The sequence below is a fragment of the Erinaceus europaeus genome, chromosome 7 (assembly GCF_950295315.1).
Source record: "Erinaceus europaeus chromosome 7, mEriEur2.1, whole genome shotgun sequence".
Classification (NCBI taxonomy): domain Eukaryota; kingdom Metazoa; phylum Chordata; class Mammalia; order Eulipotyphla; family Erinaceidae; genus Erinaceus; species Erinaceus europaeus.
Window position 1 is genome coordinate 72,286,567 of NC_080168.1, and position 17,821 is coordinate 72,304,387.

General features: G+C 42.7%; 1 protein-coding gene across 1 annotated transcript in view; it reads right to left on the minus strand.

Moving 5' to 3' along the window:
- Positions 1-17,821, minus strand: part of PARP4 (poly(ADP-ribose) polymerase family member 4) — a 123,899-nt gene that overhangs the window by 37,220 nt on the left and 68,858 nt on the right. The window contains exons 22-25 of the mRNA XM_060193512.1: positions 6,291-6,428; positions 5,757-5,952; positions 3,220-3,287; positions 1,307-1,494 (exon numbers count right to left, since the gene is read on the minus strand). Coding sequence (XP_060049495.1) covers positions 1,307-1,494; positions 3,220-3,287; positions 5,757-5,952; positions 6,291-6,428 — 590 coding nt within the window. The remainder of the gene's footprint in view (positions 1-1,306; positions 1,495-3,219; positions 3,288-5,756; positions 5,953-6,290; positions 6,429-17,821) is intronic.

Below are 17,821 nucleotides of genomic sequence, written 5' to 3' on the forward strand. Positions count from 1 at the left end.
ACATCCCTCAAGCTAGGTGCTTTTTTTTTTTCTTTTTCCTCCAGAGTTATTGCCACCGCTTGGTGCCTGTACCACCCACGAATCCACTGCTCCTGAAGACCATTTTTCCCCTTTTGTTGCCCTTGTTGTTTTATCATTGTTGTGGTTATTATTATTGTTGCTGTTGTCATTGGATAGGACAGAGAGAAACTGAGAGAGGAGGGGAAGACAGAGAGGGGGAGAGAAAGATAGACACCTGCAGACCTGCTTCACCGCCTGTGAAGCGACTCCCCTGCAGGTGGGGAGCCGGGGACTCGAACTGGGATCCTTAAACCGGTCCTCATGCTTTGTGCCATGTGCACTTAACCTGCTGCACTACTGCCTGACTCCCTAGGTGCTTTCTTTAAAGATTTATTTATTTTGCCTCCAGGGTTATTGCTGGGGCTCAGTGGTAATACTACAAATCCAATGTTCCTGATGAACATTTTTTTTCCATTCCCCCCATTTTATTTAATAGGACAGAGAGAAATTGAGAAGGGAGGGGGAGATTGAGAGGGAAAATGATAAGACACTTGCAGACTTGCTTCACTGCTTGTGAAGCATCTCCACCCCCCCAGCAGGTGGGGAGTAGGGGCTCAAACTGGGATCCTTGTGTAGGTCCTTGCACTTCATATTATGTATACTTAATTGGGTGTGCCACTGCCTGGCCCCCAATTTATTTATTTATGAGAGAAAGAACCCAGTTATCACTGTCACATGTGATTCTAGGAATTGAAGTCAGGACCTCAGGCTCAAGAGTCCAACACTTCACTTTGTCCACTGGGTCACAGTAGGGAGTCATTTCCTTCATTCTTTATTATTTTTTTTAAGTATTTCATTTATTCATTTACTTATTTATTTATTTGGATAGAGACAGAGAGAAAATAGGAGGAGATAGGGAGAGTGAGAGACACCTACAGCACTGCTTCACCACTTATGAAACTTCTTCCCTACAGGTGGGGCAGAGGCTTGTACCCAGGTCCTTGTATATGCTAACATGTGTGCTCTACTAGGTGAGCCACTGCTCAGCTCCAGTGGTCATTTTTTCCTTATGGTCAGCCTGCAAGGTGGTCTTTCATTTTAGAAACCAGTGAAAGGCAGTCAGCTCTGGAGCCCCAAGTTGAGCAGCCCAGAGTCCAGGCCTCTGCAGTGTCTAAGCAGCGTCTCTTCCCTCCATCAGATCAGCTTCATGACCCACTCCCCACCCCCCACAAACCCAGGACACTCCCTGATAAGTGGCCTGTCCCAGAGTCTCCCTGGTAGCATCCCCCTACCCATGCCCTCGTACCCCACACCACAGGAGAACAGCCGGGTATGCCGCATGCCTCTCCGCACAAGCTCCAGCGTCAGGCCCTCATTCTGCAGCTGCCCGTCAGAGATGAGGAGAATGTTCCGGAAGCCCTCAGAAGGCTGCAGCAGATTGAGATACCGGAGTGCCTTCCAGAAGTCCGTGTTTCCCATGGTGGGTGTGGCAGACTGGAAGAAACGGACTTGATTATTGACTGTCCCATTTGGTGGGAACAGTTACCACTTACCATCACTGTTTCTTCACAGGCGTGGAGATCTCACTGCAGAGACATTTGTGGAGCCATAACAGCCTTTCAGTTTATTTCACATCCCAAAGTAACTATCACATTATCAAAGGAGACTTTTTTTTTTCCTCTTTGGCTTTTTAAAAAATTTCAAGAAACCATTACATTAAAATAACCCAGAGGATTGGGAAGACAGCATAATATGTATGCCTGAGGCTCCAAAGTCCCAGGTTCAATCCTTAGTATTATAATAAACCAGAGCTAAGCAGTGCTCTGGTAAAAAGTAAATAAATATTGCATTTTAACTAGACTGGGGAGACAGCATAGTGGTTATGCAGAAAGGCCCCTGTGCTCCAGGCACCAAAGGTTCCAGGTTTACACCCCTGCCCCAGCTCCACCAATAGGAAGAGTTTAGCTGTGCTCAGGTAACTCACCTGCACTGGGTTCTGAATGGTCACCTCAGCTAGCTCCTCTGAAGAAACAAGGTAGAAAAGAAACATTCCCAGTGGCTGGGTGATGGCATACCAGAGTGCACACATTACCATGCACCAGGACCCTGGTTTGAGTCCTGCTCCCTACTTACAGGGGGAAACTTCAGGAGAGGTGAAGCAGGTCTGTAGATGTTTCACTTTTTTTTCTTTCTATCTCCCCTGCCCTTTTAATTTCTCTATGTCCTATCAGATAAAAATAGAAATAACTTATAAAAGAGAGAGAAAATGGTTGACAGGAGCAGTGGATTCCAGTAGATTCATAGTACTGGCACTATGAATCAAGTCACAGTGATAATAACCCCGGTGGCAATAAAAAAAAAGAGAGGACCCCACCAATGTGTCCTAGAACTCTGCTTCCCCAGAGACCCACCCTACTAGGGAAAGACAGAGGCAGGCTGGGAGTATGGATTGACCAGTCAACACCCATGTTCAGCAGGGAAGCAATTACAGAAGCCAGACCTTCCACCTTCTGCAACCCACAATGACCCTGGGTCCATACTCCCAGAGGGATAGAGAATGGGAAAGCTATTGGGGAGGGGATGGGATATGGAGATTGGGTGGCGGGAATTGTGTGGAGTTATACCTCTCCTATCCTACAGTTTTGTTAATGTCTCCTTTCTTAAATTAAAAAAAAAAAAGGAGAGGGAGAGGCAGTGAGAGAGAAAGGAGAGAAAATATCCCCAAGGGTCAGTAAAATAGCTCACTTGGATAGTGTGTTGCTTTGCCATGTATCTGACCCAGGTTCAATCCTGGCCCCCATCACACTCTCTTTTTCTCTATCTGAAAAAGTCATTATAGGGGATGGGTGGTGGCACACCTGATTAAGCACATGTGTTACAATGTGTAAGGGGCTAGGTTTGAACTCCCGGTCCCCCACCTGCAGGGGGAAAGCTTCACAAGCAGTGAAGCAGGGCTGCAGGTGTCTCTCTGTCTCTCCCTCTCTATCTCCCCCACCCCTCTCAATTTCTGGCTGTCTCTATCCAATAATAAATAAAGATGATTTTTAAAAATTAATAAAAAAGTTGCGAAGCCCTGGTGATGACAAAAAAGGAGAAAGAAGGAAGGAAGGAAAGGAGAGTAAAGTAAAGAAAAGAATAGAAAAGGAAAGGAAAGGAAAGGAAAGGAAAGGAAAGGAAAGGAAAGGAAAAGGCGATAAAAGTCAGACCCTTGTAACTCACCTTAATGAACTCGGTTGGTGTTTCATAGTTTGTGATGCACGTAGGATAAGAATATAACTCCTGGTAACCTATGAGATAAGACTGGCATGAGTTGTTGCCATTAAATACTCCCTTTAGCAACCACTAGCAAAGTTTGGTCATTTTCACATATAAAATGTTCACTGCAGGGGGCCAGCAGGTAGCTTACCTGGTAGAGTGCACATGTTACCCTGCACAAGAATCTGGGTTCAAGCTCCCAGTCACCATATGAGAACATTTGCATAGGGAATGTCATAAGCAGTGGAGTGGTAGGATAGTGGTCTTATAGTGTCTATCTATCTATCTATCTATCTATCTATCTATCTATCTATCTATCTATCTATCGGAAAGAATAGAAATAGCTCTGGGAGTGGTGGAGTCATGCAGGCACCCAGCCTCAGAGACAGCCCTGGTGGCAAAGAAGAAGAAAAAAGCTGGGGTCAGGTGGTGGCACACTTGGTCGAGTGCACATGTTACAGTGTACAAGGACCTGGGTTCGAACCCCTGGTCCCCACCTGCAGTGGGAAAGCATTGCGAGTGGTGAAGCAGGTCTGCAGGTATCTCTCTCTCTCTCTCCCCCTTTATCTCCCCTCCTCCTCTTAATTTCTGGCTGTCTCTATCCAATAAATAAATGAATATAATAAAAAATTTTAAAAAAAGAAGAGGAAAAAAGTTCATGCCAGCATTCTTTTAAGCAGTTGAGCTCTGGTACATTCAAAGCCCATGCTTGCTGTGCCCAGTGTCCTAGTTGAAATGAGGGTGTACACCTCTGTCTCGTAGCAGAAGGCTTATGCAGAGGAAGGCTCTGGCCCTATGTCATGGCAGGGGTGTCTGTCCCCACCTGCCTGTGCCACTTCTCATGCTTACCTGACCTCTGCCCCCAGCAGTGGCAGCACCTAACTCTTTTGTAAAGAGGCCAGGTCTCCTGCTGAATGGTCCAGAAAGTAAGACTCAACTGGACATAATGGCCCCTTCACTCCATTCTCTGGTCCTTCTCTCCCCCCTTCTTCTGGTGGCTGAAATGTCCCAGGACCTCTGTCTGAGGGACGGTATTACCTCTCCTCTAATAGGGTTGGTTTGAGGCTTCCTAAGATAGTACCATATACATCTTTTATTTCCTTTTTTATTTTTATAGGACAAAGAGAAATTGAAAGGGGAGGAGAAGAGAAAAAGAGACACCAAGCTTCACTGATTGTGAATCAGAAGCACTGATTCACAATCAGTGAAGCTTCCCCCCTGCAGGTAAAGACCAGGGACTTGAACCTAAGTCCTTATGCACAGTGATGTGTTTGCTCAACCAGGTACATTACTGCCCAGCCCCATCATATAGTCTTTTTTTATACATTTTTTTTATTTTGCCTCGAAGGTTATTGCTGGGGCTTGGCGCCTGCACTATGAATCCACTGCTCCTGGAGGTCATTTATCCCTATTTTGTTGTCCTTGTTGCCATTATTATTATTGTTGTCATTGCTGTTGTTGTAGTTGGATATGGCAGAGAAAAGTCGACAGAGGAGGGGAGACAGAGGGAGAGAGATAGACACCTGCAGACCTACTTCACTGCTTGTGAAGTGACCCCCCCCCCCCCCGAAGAATGGAGAGCCAGGGGCTCAAACCAGGATCCTTACTCCAGTCTTTGCACTTGGTGCCATGTGTGCTTAACCCACTGAGCTACCATCTGACCCGCCCCCCATATAGTCTTTTCATTCTTTCTCTCCCTCTACCACCCTCTCTTTCTCTAACTCCTGCTACTGGATTATTTATTTTTTAGAGATCTATTTGTTTATTTATTTATTACAGAGACAGAAATTAAGATGAGAGGGGAGATAGACACATACACACACCTACAGCATTGCTTCACTCCTTATGAACTCCCCACTATAGGTGAGGACTGAGGGTTTGAAACCAGGTCCTTGCTCATGGTAATAATATGCGTGCTCTACAGGGCATGCAACAACCTGGCCCCAGGTTCTTTTTTTTTTTTTTTTAAGCATTTTATTAATTCACTAGAAAGAGAAAGAGATATAACTGGAGCATCACTCTGGTACATATGCTGCTGGGTACTGAACTCAAGACCTTCAAGCTTGAGAATCCAATGCTTTATCCCACTATTCCACCTCCTGGAGTGCCATATAGATTTTTCTATTACCATTTCAAATGTTCTGTCCTTAGCCCGAGGGCTCTCACACTTGAGGGTCTTGCATTTGATATCCACAGTCATATTTATACAGCACTCTCTACGTCACAGGCACTGTTTCAAACCCTTTACACACATTGGCTCAACCCTCACAAGACTCTGAGAGAGAGGAAAGCACCCTCACAGTACAGAAGAGGGAACTGAGGCAGGGAATATTCACGTAACTTGCCCAAGGTGACATTTAGAAGCAAAGCAGTAAGTGGCAGCATGAAGCCTGAGCTCAGGATTGGGCTCCAGCATCTTGGTACTTGAGTTGTAGTGCCGTTCCCTCCAGTGCATAGGCCATCAGCCCTTCACTTGGGGCAGCACAAGCAGAGGAACTCACCAGTGCCAAACCTGATGACGTTGACCTTCTGCTCTTTGCCCACCAGAGACAGGATGTGCAGGGCAAGCTGCTGGGCCTGCAGGAAGGTGACGCTATCCATAGAATTGGAGCAGTCCAGGCAAATAATCACTTCTGTCTGCCTGGCTAGATCCTCGGGTGGGATGTTGAGGTCTGGCTGGAAGACAAGCATGCAGGCCTGCAAGGAGAAAAGGGTGTTCATGGGCTCCAGCTTCAAGTGCCAAGAGATTACAACAGTTCTATGAATCTGGTACAGCTCATTTGGGCTTGGGCATCTGTTTTCAGTAGAGATCGGACTCCAACAAAGAAAGCTCCATTGCTAATGGGGACAGATGGCTGGCCCAACAAGGACTATAAGCTTCAACAAAGGGTGAAATGCAGACCTGGTGACATGGCCTCAAATCTGAGGCCTTACACATGTTAAGGCACACACACCCTACCTCGTGAGTCATCTCCTGACCTGTTTTTTTTTTTTTCCCAGTGCTGCCTTCCACTTTTAGGTAAGAAGCACTGTACCTCACTTTCTTTTTCTGGATGCTTTTCCACCCACATCCTTGGGAGATACGTATCCAACAAACCGATGCGAAGAGAAAATCCAGCGCTGTCTAGGGAGCTGCCCTCCATTGTGCAAATGACAGCTTTGCAATCTGTTCTCTACAAGACAAACATAAACATCCACCCATGGTCAGTGAAAGAGTTATGTCATGTTATGCACCTTACCTCACCTGCTAGGTGGCAAACCCTACACCATTTACACAATGAGTGTGAACAACAGTGTCAAATTCTAAAATAATAAACTGTAGATTTTTTGAAAGTGTGGTGCTGGATTCCCAAGGTCAACTTTTTTATTCTCTGTATTTCAGACAGATGTACAGAAAGAAGCAGACAGGTGGGGGGACCATCACATTGGTCTACCATCCATGAAGTTCCATTGGTGATGCCCATGGTGCTGAGTTAAGAGATGCTACCCATAAAGCTGCCTTGTTGTTGTACTGAGAGACAACCTAGCACTACTCCACCATCCATGGAACTTCCTTGGTGCTGTCCATGGTGCTAAGAAATGAAAAAGAAGAGACACTACAGCACCATTTCACCAGTCATGGAGTTCCCTTCGTGCTTTTCATGGTGCTGACAGAGGGTAAGGAAGACACACCACCATACTGCTTTACCATCAGTAAAGGTCCTTGATGCTGTTCATGGTGCTGAGCAAAGAGAGGTGTTGTTAAAATTTGTAGGCTCTTGCCAGCCGGGTTGGCTTCGCAGTGGTGAACAGAGATGCGGAGACAACAGCTGGGCAGGGAAGCTGTATTTCTTTATTCAGGAACAACGATTCACAAACTAAGACAAACTAATCACCAAACAGAACTCGGCTGTCTCTTTGCTGCGGTGCAAGCACTCTTTCTTTTTCTCTGGAACTCAGGAACCCTCTCCCTTACTCTCGAACTCAGAAACTCTCGCACTCTCGCACTCTCGAACTCAGGAACTCAGGAACTCTGTCACTCTCGAACTCAGGAACCCTCTCCCGGGGTTCCTTGGGGCGGGGCCAAGTAGGCCCGCGAAATTAATAGGACTGATCCAATTCTCTTGGCGGGGGAGGGCTAGAACAAACCAATGTAAAGCATACGACAGAGAGGGACCACAACCCTACTTCAGTCACCATCCAAACTGCTCCCTTGGTGTTGTCCATACTGCACCATACTGCTCCACCGTCTGTGAAGCTCCCCTGGTGCCATCCATGGAGCACCAAGGAGGTTCCTGGGCTTGAATGAAGGACCTTGAACAAAATCAGGTGCTTAACCTACTGAGTAATCTATCTCCCAGCCCCTGGACTATAATTTGACAAGAGCGACCATGACAGAATAATTTCACTCCTGAAATTCAAAGGCTTATGTTACACAATCAAATTTAGGTAGGTTTGAGATAGTCTTGAACCCTAGATCCAAAAATTACAGATGTATATGTCAAAAATTATTGATGTATAAGTCTAGTGAGGCTTATCTGGGCATATAGTAAATAGAGAAAACCAGAGTATCATAACTTAGAGTAGAAACTTCAGTGGAAATAGTCATACATTATTTTGAAATTACACTTTCATCAATACAAAGTAATAAGCTTTGAAAAATTCAGAGCAATGGGGCAGACTGTGGCATAACCAGAGTCTCTCAGTTCCTTTGTGCTGGCCACTTTGCAGTGTGACACTGAAACTTCTCTGCTAAGCCTGTGGCACCACCTTTTTTGCCCTGGGATTTTGAATGGGCTGTGTGACTTATGTGGGGAGCTGTGGTACAAGAAAGGCCTACAAAGCTTGTCATGGGAATTACCCTTGCTTCCTGAGTAATCTGATCCAGTCTGTGGATTGATTAGAGACACAATGCCTTCACTCCAGCTGACACCAGGCCAGTAGCCAAGAGGAAAGACCATTCTAGAACAGCTTGCCTCAGTTAGGCCAACCCTGCTCAGAATATCCTAGAAAATGGCTGTTCTGAATTACACAGTTTGGAGATTGCTTGCTAAACAGCAAAGCCGTCTGACACAGAGCCTCTTGTTTATAAAGGATCAAATACAAATGTTTATCTCTACTCCACAGAAAGACCCCAAATCTCCCTATAATAAGAGAGAAGTGGGAGTCAGGCGCTAGTGCAGCGGGTTAAGCGCAGGTGGCATAAAGTGAAAGGACCAGCATAAAGATCCTGGTTTGAGCCCCCAGCTCCCCACTTGCAGAGGAGTCACTTCACAGGCAGTGAAGCAGGTCTGCAGGTGTCTATCTTTCTCTCCCCCTCCTCTCTCTATTTCTCTCTGTCCTATCCAACAACGACAGCATCAATAACAACAACAATAATAACTACAACTATAAAACAACAAGGGCAACAAAAAGGAATAAATAAATATTAAAAAAATAAAAATAAGAGGGAAGCAAGAAAATAGGTATAAAGTCATAGATATATTGGGGACAAAGACAAGTACAACTGCTGATGAGAGATCGTAAAGTGGTGAGTCAAATCCCGGCCCCCAAACTATTCTTTAAGTTGATTTAAGATTGGCTTTCAGTCAGGAAGGTGCCACATAAAAAATGTTGGACTCTCAAGCATGAGGTCCAGAGTTAGATCCCCAGCAGCACATGTACCAGAGTGATGTCTGATTCTCTTCCTCTCCTCTTATCTCTCATTAATACACAAATAAAATCTTTAAAAAATATATTGACAAGGACAGGCAGTGGTGCACCTGGTTAAACACATACATTATAGTGCACAAGGACCCAGGCTCAAGCCCCTGGTCCCCACCTGCAGGGGGAAAGCATCATGAGTGGTGAAGCAGGGCTGCAGGTGTCTCTTTGCCTCTTTCCGTCATTATCTCTCCTTCCCTCTCAATTTCTCTCTGTCTCTATCCAGTTATAAGTAAAATAAATAAAAAGCATTAGAATATATTGGTTTATAATAGTACTTGATTTTTAAAAAAATTATATATTTTTTAAAATTAAAAAAATTATTTATTTTCCCTTTTGTTGCCCTTGTTTTTTATTGTTATTGTAGTTATTATTGTCATCATTGTTAGGACACAGAGAAATGGAGAGAGGAGGGGAAGACAGAGAGGGGGAGAAAAAGTTAGACAGACACCTGCAGACCTGCTTCACTGCCTGTGAAGCGACTCCCCTGCAGGTGGGGAGCCGGGAGCTTGAACCGGGATCCTTACTTCAGTCCTTGCACTTTGCGCCACGTGCACTTAACCCGCTGCGCTACTGCCCAACTCCCATAGTACTTGATTTTAAGAGTATACCACTCACACACAGTGGACCCACTACCAAAACTCCTGTGCTATCATACTACATGGACATCTTCCACTTAGATCCCCCCTCACCCTGTTCTCACTAATGATCACCATGTTTTCTACAGAGAAACACCCCTCCCCCACTGCTTTGTATGCTGGGGCCTTATACAAGTTTGATTCCACTGTTCCCAGTGAACTTTTTTTCCTCCAGTTAATTTCAGGTAGAGAAAGTGAAGGAAAAAGAGAAGCAGACAGAGATAGAGAGAAAAAGAAACACCATAGCAGTGCTGCTCCATTCATGAAGCTTCCCCTGAAGCCTGAGCGTGGTGTTTCCACAAGGTGCTGGGAACTGGAACCCAGGTCCTTGTATATGATAAGGTGTATGCCCTACTGGGTGAACTACCTCCACAGGAAAAAAAACTTCACAGGTTACATTTTTTCCCTTAAATATAACAAAAATTTCTAGAGCTAGAGGCTGTAAGACCCTGAATTGTATGCACTAATATCACATTATCACAAAAATTGCCAAATACCAGGTACAAAGAGAAATTCTATTTTAAAATTATCTTTATTTATTTACTAGATAGAAACTGCCAGAAGAGGCGGAGCTACGAGCAGCAGATCGCTTCCTCTCCTCTCCTCTCCTCTCCTCTCCTCTCCTCTCCTCTCCTCTCCTCTCCTCTCCTCTCCTCTCCTCTCCTCTCCTCTCCTCTCCCGGATCAACTAGGAATACCAAAGGAGACCACCCGGACCGAAACAGGACAGGACTAGAATGACCACAGGAACCCAGTAAATCACCCGTGAGTACAAACATGCATGGTTGGTGACAGAGAGGAGAGAGGGGCCTAAGGAGAGATTAAGTGACTGCTAACAGTTCAACAGTTTATCAGTGGAGACACCACCTCCAGTCTGCTCCACAACAAGGGGACAGCTGAAGGGAGGAAAGGACTCCCCAGAGACTCACCAAGTGCAACTCTGAGTCTCCATTGCTACTACCCTCAGAATCTGGAGCAGCAACAGGGAGGGACACCAGGGGACAGAGATCTAACCGGGAAACTCAGGAGAAGACCTATACCTCGGTGGCATAGCTGAGGGGCTGTGAAAGTCTCTTTGCATAACCACTGGATTATCTCTGCCACACCCTGCTTTATCTCTTGGTCAGGAGTCAGTGATTAAGCTAAGAAGCCTATTGATAGTTTAAAAGCCCTCAGGCTCCCATAGCCTACAGGGAAGAAAAAAAAAGAGGCTTTTACACCACTGAGCTCCAACTCAGGGATTGAAAAAACTGTTAACTTCCACCACGGTAAACCCTTTAATTAAATTAGACACAAGTCAATCCAGGCAATAGTGATCAATAATTTGAAAAGTACTGATAAAGGGAACTCATAACATAATATATAAAATGGTTAAAACAACAAAAAAAAATATTGGAGACTCAAACCAGGACAAGAGTCCAGCTAAAAGTCCTCCAGAGGGTGAAGCACAAAACAACGAGTTCAACATCCAAACATTAGCTAAGGAAATAATAACAGGAGTGAGTAAAGAATTTGAAAAAATTGTAATCAGAAATGCAGGAACAACAAATGAGAATATGGAAGAAAATTCTAATTATCTCATGGTTATTAGAGAGCTGAAAGCTGAAATCGCTGAGCTAAGAAGGCAACTAGCTGAACAAGCTAAAACAGTATCAGAGCAGGGCAACAAAATAGATGAACTCCAGAAAGCAGTAGAGGGCAGAGAGAATAGAATCTATGAGGCTGAAAACAGAATTAGCAAGATTGAGGATGAATTAGAGACAACTAAAAAAGAAGTAAGAGATCTCAAAAAGAGATTAAGAGATGTTGAAAACAACAACAGAGTCCTATGGGATGACTTCAAAAGAAACAATATACACATTATTGGCTTACCAGAGGAAGAAAGAGAAAGAGAGGAAGAAAGCGTTCTCCAGGCCATAATAGCTGAAAATTTCTCTAGTCTCGACAACACCAAAGACATAAAGATTCAAGAAGCCCAGAGGGTCCCAAACAGAATTAATCCAGACCTAAAGACACCAAGACATGTCATACTTAGAATGGAAAGGAATAAGGATAAAGAAAGGATCCTCAAGGCTGCAAGAGAAAAACAAAGAGTCACCTACAAAGGAAAACTCATAAGATTAGCAGCAGACTTCTCCATACAAACACTACAGGCCAGAAGAGAATGGCAAGATATCTATCGAGTGCTCAATGAGAAAGGCTTTCAGCCAAGAATACTATATCCTGCTAGACTGTCATTCAGACTAGAATGAAAGCATCAAAACCTTCTCAGACAAGCAACAGTTGAAGGAAGCAACCATCACCAAGCCTGCCCTGAAAGAAGTTCTGAAAGGTCTCCTATAAACAACCAGACCACCACAAATAGGACATATATCAAAACACTCTAAAACTCTACAAGAATGGCGTTAAAATATCTTCAATCTTTGATATCAATAAATGTCAATGGCCTGAATTCACCTATTAAAAGACACAGCGTAGGAAGATGGATCAGAAAACACAACCCAACAATATGTTGTCTACAGGAAACTCACCTAACGCAACAAGACAAACATAGACTTAAAGTGAAAGGATGGAAAACTATCATACAAGCCAATGGCCCACAAAAAAGGGCAGGAACAGCTATTCTCATATCTGACATGATAGACTTTAAAATAGATAAGATTAAAAAAGATAGGAATGGACACTACTTAATGCTCAGAGGATCAGTCAATCAAGAGGACTTAACAATTATTAATATCTATGCACCCAATGAGAAATAGATGTATTTAGATAATCTAAATACATCCAACTTCTACTGAAAGAGCTACAGCAATATATTAACAGTAACACAATCATAGTAGGGGACTTCAACACCCCACTATCTCAACTTGACAGATCATCCAGGAAGAAAATCAGTAAAGACATAAGGGAGCTAAATGAAGAGATAGATAAACTAGAACTACTGGACATTTTCAGAGTCATTCATCCCAAGAAACTGGAATACACATTTTACTCAAATCCACATGGATCATTCTCAAGGATAGACCACATGTTAGGCCACAAAGACAGCATCAGCCAATTCAAGAGCACTGAAATCATCCCAAGATTCTTCTCAGACCACAGTGGAATTAAACTAACACTTAACAATCAACAAAAGATTAGTAACAGTGCCAAAATGTGGAAGCTCAACAGTACACTTCTTAACAACTTCTGGGTCAAAGAGGAAATCAAGGAAGAAATCAAAATGTTTCGAGAGTTCAATGAAAATGAAGACACAAGCTATCAAAATATTTGGGACACAGCTAAAGCAGTCCTAAGAGGGAAGTTCATAGCTATACAAGCACACATTAGGAAACAAGAAAAGGCACAATTAAACAGCCTGATTGCACATCTCAAAGACCTAGAAGAAGAACAACAAAGGAATCCTAAAGCAACCAGAAGGACAGAAATCACTAAAGTTAGGGCAGAAATAAATAACATTGAGAATAGGAAAACCATACAAAAGATCAACGAAAGTAAATGTTGGTTCTTCGAAAGAGTAAACAAAATTGACAAACCTTTAGCCAGACTCACAAAACAAAAAAGGGAGAAGACCCAAATAAATCGGATAGTAAATGAAAGAGGAGATATCACAACAAACACTGCAGAAATTCAACATATCATGTGAGGCTTCTATGAACAACTATATGCCACCAAGCTAGAGAACCTGGAAGAAATGAATGATTTCCTAGATACCTACCAACTTCCAAAACTAAGTCAAGAGGAAGTGGATAACATGAACAGGCCCATCACAGCTAATGACATTGAAACAGTTATCAAAAATCTTCCCAAAAATAAAAGTCCTGGACCAGATGGTTTTACAAATGAATTCTACAAAACTTTCAAAGAAGAACTAATACCTCTACTTTTAAAAGTCTTCCAGAAGATTGAAGACACTGGAATACTCCCTGCCAGCTTCTATGAAGCCAACATCACCCTGATACCAAAAGCAGACAGGGACACAACCAAAAAAGAAAATTACAGACCAATATCTCTGATGAACATAGATGCGAAAATACTGAACAAAATTCTAGCCAACCGGATACAGCAGTATATCAAAAAGATTGTTCATCATGACCAAGTGGGGTTTATCCCAGGCATGCAAGGTTGGTTTAATATACGTAAATCAATCAATGTGATCCACCACATCAACAAAAGCAAGACCAAAAACCACATGGTCATATCAATAGATGCAGAGAAAGCCTTTGACAAAATACAACATCCCTTTATGATCAAAACACTACAAAAAATGGGAATAGATGAAAAATTCAAGATAGTGAGTCTATATATAGCAAACCTACAGCCAACATCATACTCCATGGTGAAAAACTGGAAGCATTTCCCTTCAGATCAGGTACTAGACAGGGCTGCCCACTATCACCATTACTATTCAACATAGTGTTGGAAGTTCTTGCCATAGCAATCAGGCAGGAGCAAGGAATTAAAGGCATACAGATTGGAAGAGAAGAAGTCAAACTCTCCTTATTTGCAGATGACATGATAGTATACATGGAAAAACCTAAGGAATCAGCAAGAAGCTTTTGGAAATCATCAGGCAATACAGTAAGATGTCAGGCTACAAAATTAACATTCAAAAGTCAGTGGCATTCCTCTATGCAAACACTAAGAAACTGAAGAAATTGAAAGAAATTAGAAGAAATTGAAATCCAGAAATCAGTTCCTTTTTCTATAGCAACAAAAACAATAAAATATCTAGGAGTAAACCTAACCAAAGAAGTGAAAAACTTGTATACTGAAAATTATGAGTCACTACTCAAAGAAATTGAAAAAGACACAAAGAAGTGGAAAGATATTCCATGTTCATGGGTTGGAAGAACTAACACCATCAAAATGAATATATTACCCAGAGCCATCTACAAATTTAATGCTATCCCCGTCAAGATCCCAAGCACATTTTTTAGGAGAATAGAAAAAATGCTACAAATGTTTATCTGGAACCAGAAAAGACCTAGAATTGCCAAAACAATCTTGAGAAAAAAGAACAGAACTGGAGGAATCACACTCCCAGATCTCAAACTGTATTATATGGCCATTGTCATCAAAACTGTTTGGTACTGGAACATGAACAGACACACTGACCAGTGGAATAGAATTGAGAGCCCAGAAATGAGGCCCCACACCTATGGACATCTAATCTTTGACAAAGGGGCCCAGACTATTACATGGGGAAAGCAGAGTCTCTTCAACAAATGGTGTTGGAAACAATGGGTTGAAACATGCAGAAGAATGAAACTGAATCACTGTATTTCACCAAATACAAAAGTAAATTCCAAGTGGATCAAGGACTTGCATGTTAGACCACAAACTATCAGATACTTAGAGGAAAATATTGGCAGAACTTTTTTCTGCATAAATTTTAAAGACATTTTCAATGAAACGAATCCAATTACCAGGAAGACTAAGGCAAGTATAAACCTATGGGACGACATCAAATTAAAAAGCTTCTTCACAGCAAAAGAAACCACTACCCAAACCAAGAGGCCCCTCACAGAATGGGAGAAGATCTTTACATGCCATACATCAGATAAGAGTTTAATAACCAATATATATAAAGAGCTTGCCAGACTCAACAACAAGACAACAAATAACCCCATCCCAAAATGGGGGGAGGACTTGGACAGAATATTCACCACAGAAGAGATCCAAAAGGCCGAGAAACACATGAAAAAATGCTCCAAGTCTCTGATTGTCAGAGAAATGCAAATCAAGATAACAATGAGATATCACTTCACTCCTGTGAGAATGTCATACATCAGAAAAGGTAACAGCAGCAAATGCTGGAGAGGGTGTGGGGTCAAAGGAACCCTCCTGCACTGCTGGTGGGAATGTCAATTGGTCTAACCTCTGTGGAGAACAGTCTGGAGAACTCTCAGAAATGGACCTACCCTATGACCCTGCAATTCCCCTCCTGGGGATATATCCTAAGGAACCCAACACATCCATCCAAAAAGATCTGTGTACACATATGTTCGTGGCAGCACAATTTGTAATAGCCAAAACCTGGAAGCAACCCAGGTGTCCAACAACAGATGAGTGGCTGAGCAAGTTGTGGTATATATACACAATGGAATACTACTCAGCTGTAAAAAATGGTGACTTCACCGTTTTCAGGCGATCTTGGATGGACCTTGAAAAAATCATGTTGAGTGAAATAAGTCAGAAACAGAAGGATGAATATGGGATGATCTCACTCTCAGGCCGAAGTTGAAAAACAAGATTAGAAAAGAAAACACAAGTCGAACCTGAAATGGAATTGGCATATTGCACCAAAGTAAAAGACTCTGGGGTGGGTGGGTGGGTGGGGAGAATACAGGTCCATGAAAGATGATGAATGACACAGTGGGAGTTGTATTGTTAAATGGGAATCTGGGGAATGTCATGCATGTACAAACTATTGTATTTACTGTTGAATGTAAAACATTAATTCCTCAATAAAGAAATAAATTATTAAAAAAAAAAGAAACTGCCAGAAATTAAGATGGAAGGAGTGATAGAGAAGGAAAGAGACAGAGAGATACCTGCAACACTGCTTCATCACTCACAAAACTTTTCCCTTGAGGGTGCTTGAATCTAGGTCCTCATGCGGTGATGTGTGTAGTCTTCTGGGTGAGTTATCATCTGGTCCCTCAAAAGGGGTTTTAATTGATGTGTATTTTAAAAGTCTTCCTATATAATGAATCAACTAAAAAGGGCCTTTAAAAAATAAAAGAAGGGAGTTGGGTGGTAGTGCAGCGGGTTAAGCACAGGTGGCACAAAGTGTAAGGATCCCAGTTTGAGCCCCCGGCTCCCCACCTTCAGGGGAGTCGCTTCACAGGTGGTGAAGCAGGTCTACAGGTGTCTATCTTTCTCTCCCCCTCTGTCTTTCCCTCCTCTCTCCATTTCTCTCTATCCTAGCCAACTACAACAATAATAACTACAACAATAAAATAACAAGGGCAACAAAAGGGAATATTTAAGAAAATTAAAAAATAAAAGAAATACTATATAAAATGTCAAAGTGAACCAAAAATAAAGGATATGTCTTCATATTGGTTATATAGTAAAAAAAACATCATTTATATACTCACAGTAATTTAACACTGACATTTAGAAAAGAAAATGTGATGTAAAATTTGGAATGAGGAGAGAAATTGGAGATGTCAGTGGAGTGAACACAGAGTCAAATTTTCATCTGACCTAACAGGAAGTGGAAAGATTATTTCTGAAATAAATCAATCAAGAGAAAGCAATAAAAATAGGATTTAAAACTTTGAGGAACAGCAGTATTTATTTTATTTTATTTTTATTGTCACCAGGATTATCACTGGAGCTCAGTGCCAGCACTATGAATCCACGACTCCCAATAGTCATTTAGCTCCCTTCCTTCCTTCCTTCCTTCCTTCCTTCCTTCCTTCCTTCCTTCCTTCCTTCCTTCCTTCTTTCCTTCCTTCCTTCCTTTCCTCCCTCCCTCCCTCCCCTCCTTCCTTCCTTCCTCCTTCCCTCCCCCTCTCCCTTCCTTCCTTTATATTATACTTGATAGGACAGAGAAAAATTGAGAGGGGAGGGTAGATAGAGAAAGACAGACACCTGCAGACCTGCTTTAAAACTCATGAAGTATGCCCCCTGCAGGTAGGGAGTGGGGGCTTGAATTTGGGTCTTTGTGCATGGTACTATGTGCGCTTAACTGGGTATGCCACTGCCTGGCTCCCTAGAATGGCTCATTCTCTCTGGATGCTGGTCTGGGAAGATGTAGGATGGAACCAAACAAGCTGCTGTTAGTATTATTTAATTATTTTTTTACTTTAAAAAAAGATTTATTTATTCATTAGTGAGAGAGAGAAAGGAGGAGGAAAGAAAGAAGCAGAGTGCCACTCTGGTATATGTGATGCCAGGGATCAAACTCAGCTCTTTCTCTGTCTATTGTACCACCTCTTGGGCTATGTATTATTTAACTTTTACCACCCTGTGCAGAAGGGGTCTGAGCAGTGATGCACCTGGTTGAGTGCACATATTGCCATGTGCAAAGACCTGGGTTTAAGCCCCTGGTGTGAAGGGGGAAAGTTTCATGAACTATGAAGCAGTGTTTCAGGTGTCTCATTTTCTACCTCTCTACCTTCCCTTCCCCCTTGTTTTTTTTTTGTTTTTTTTTTTTGCATCCAGGGTTATTTCTGGGGCTCAGTGCCTGCACTATGAATCCACTGCTCCTGGAGGCTAGTTTTTCCCCATTTT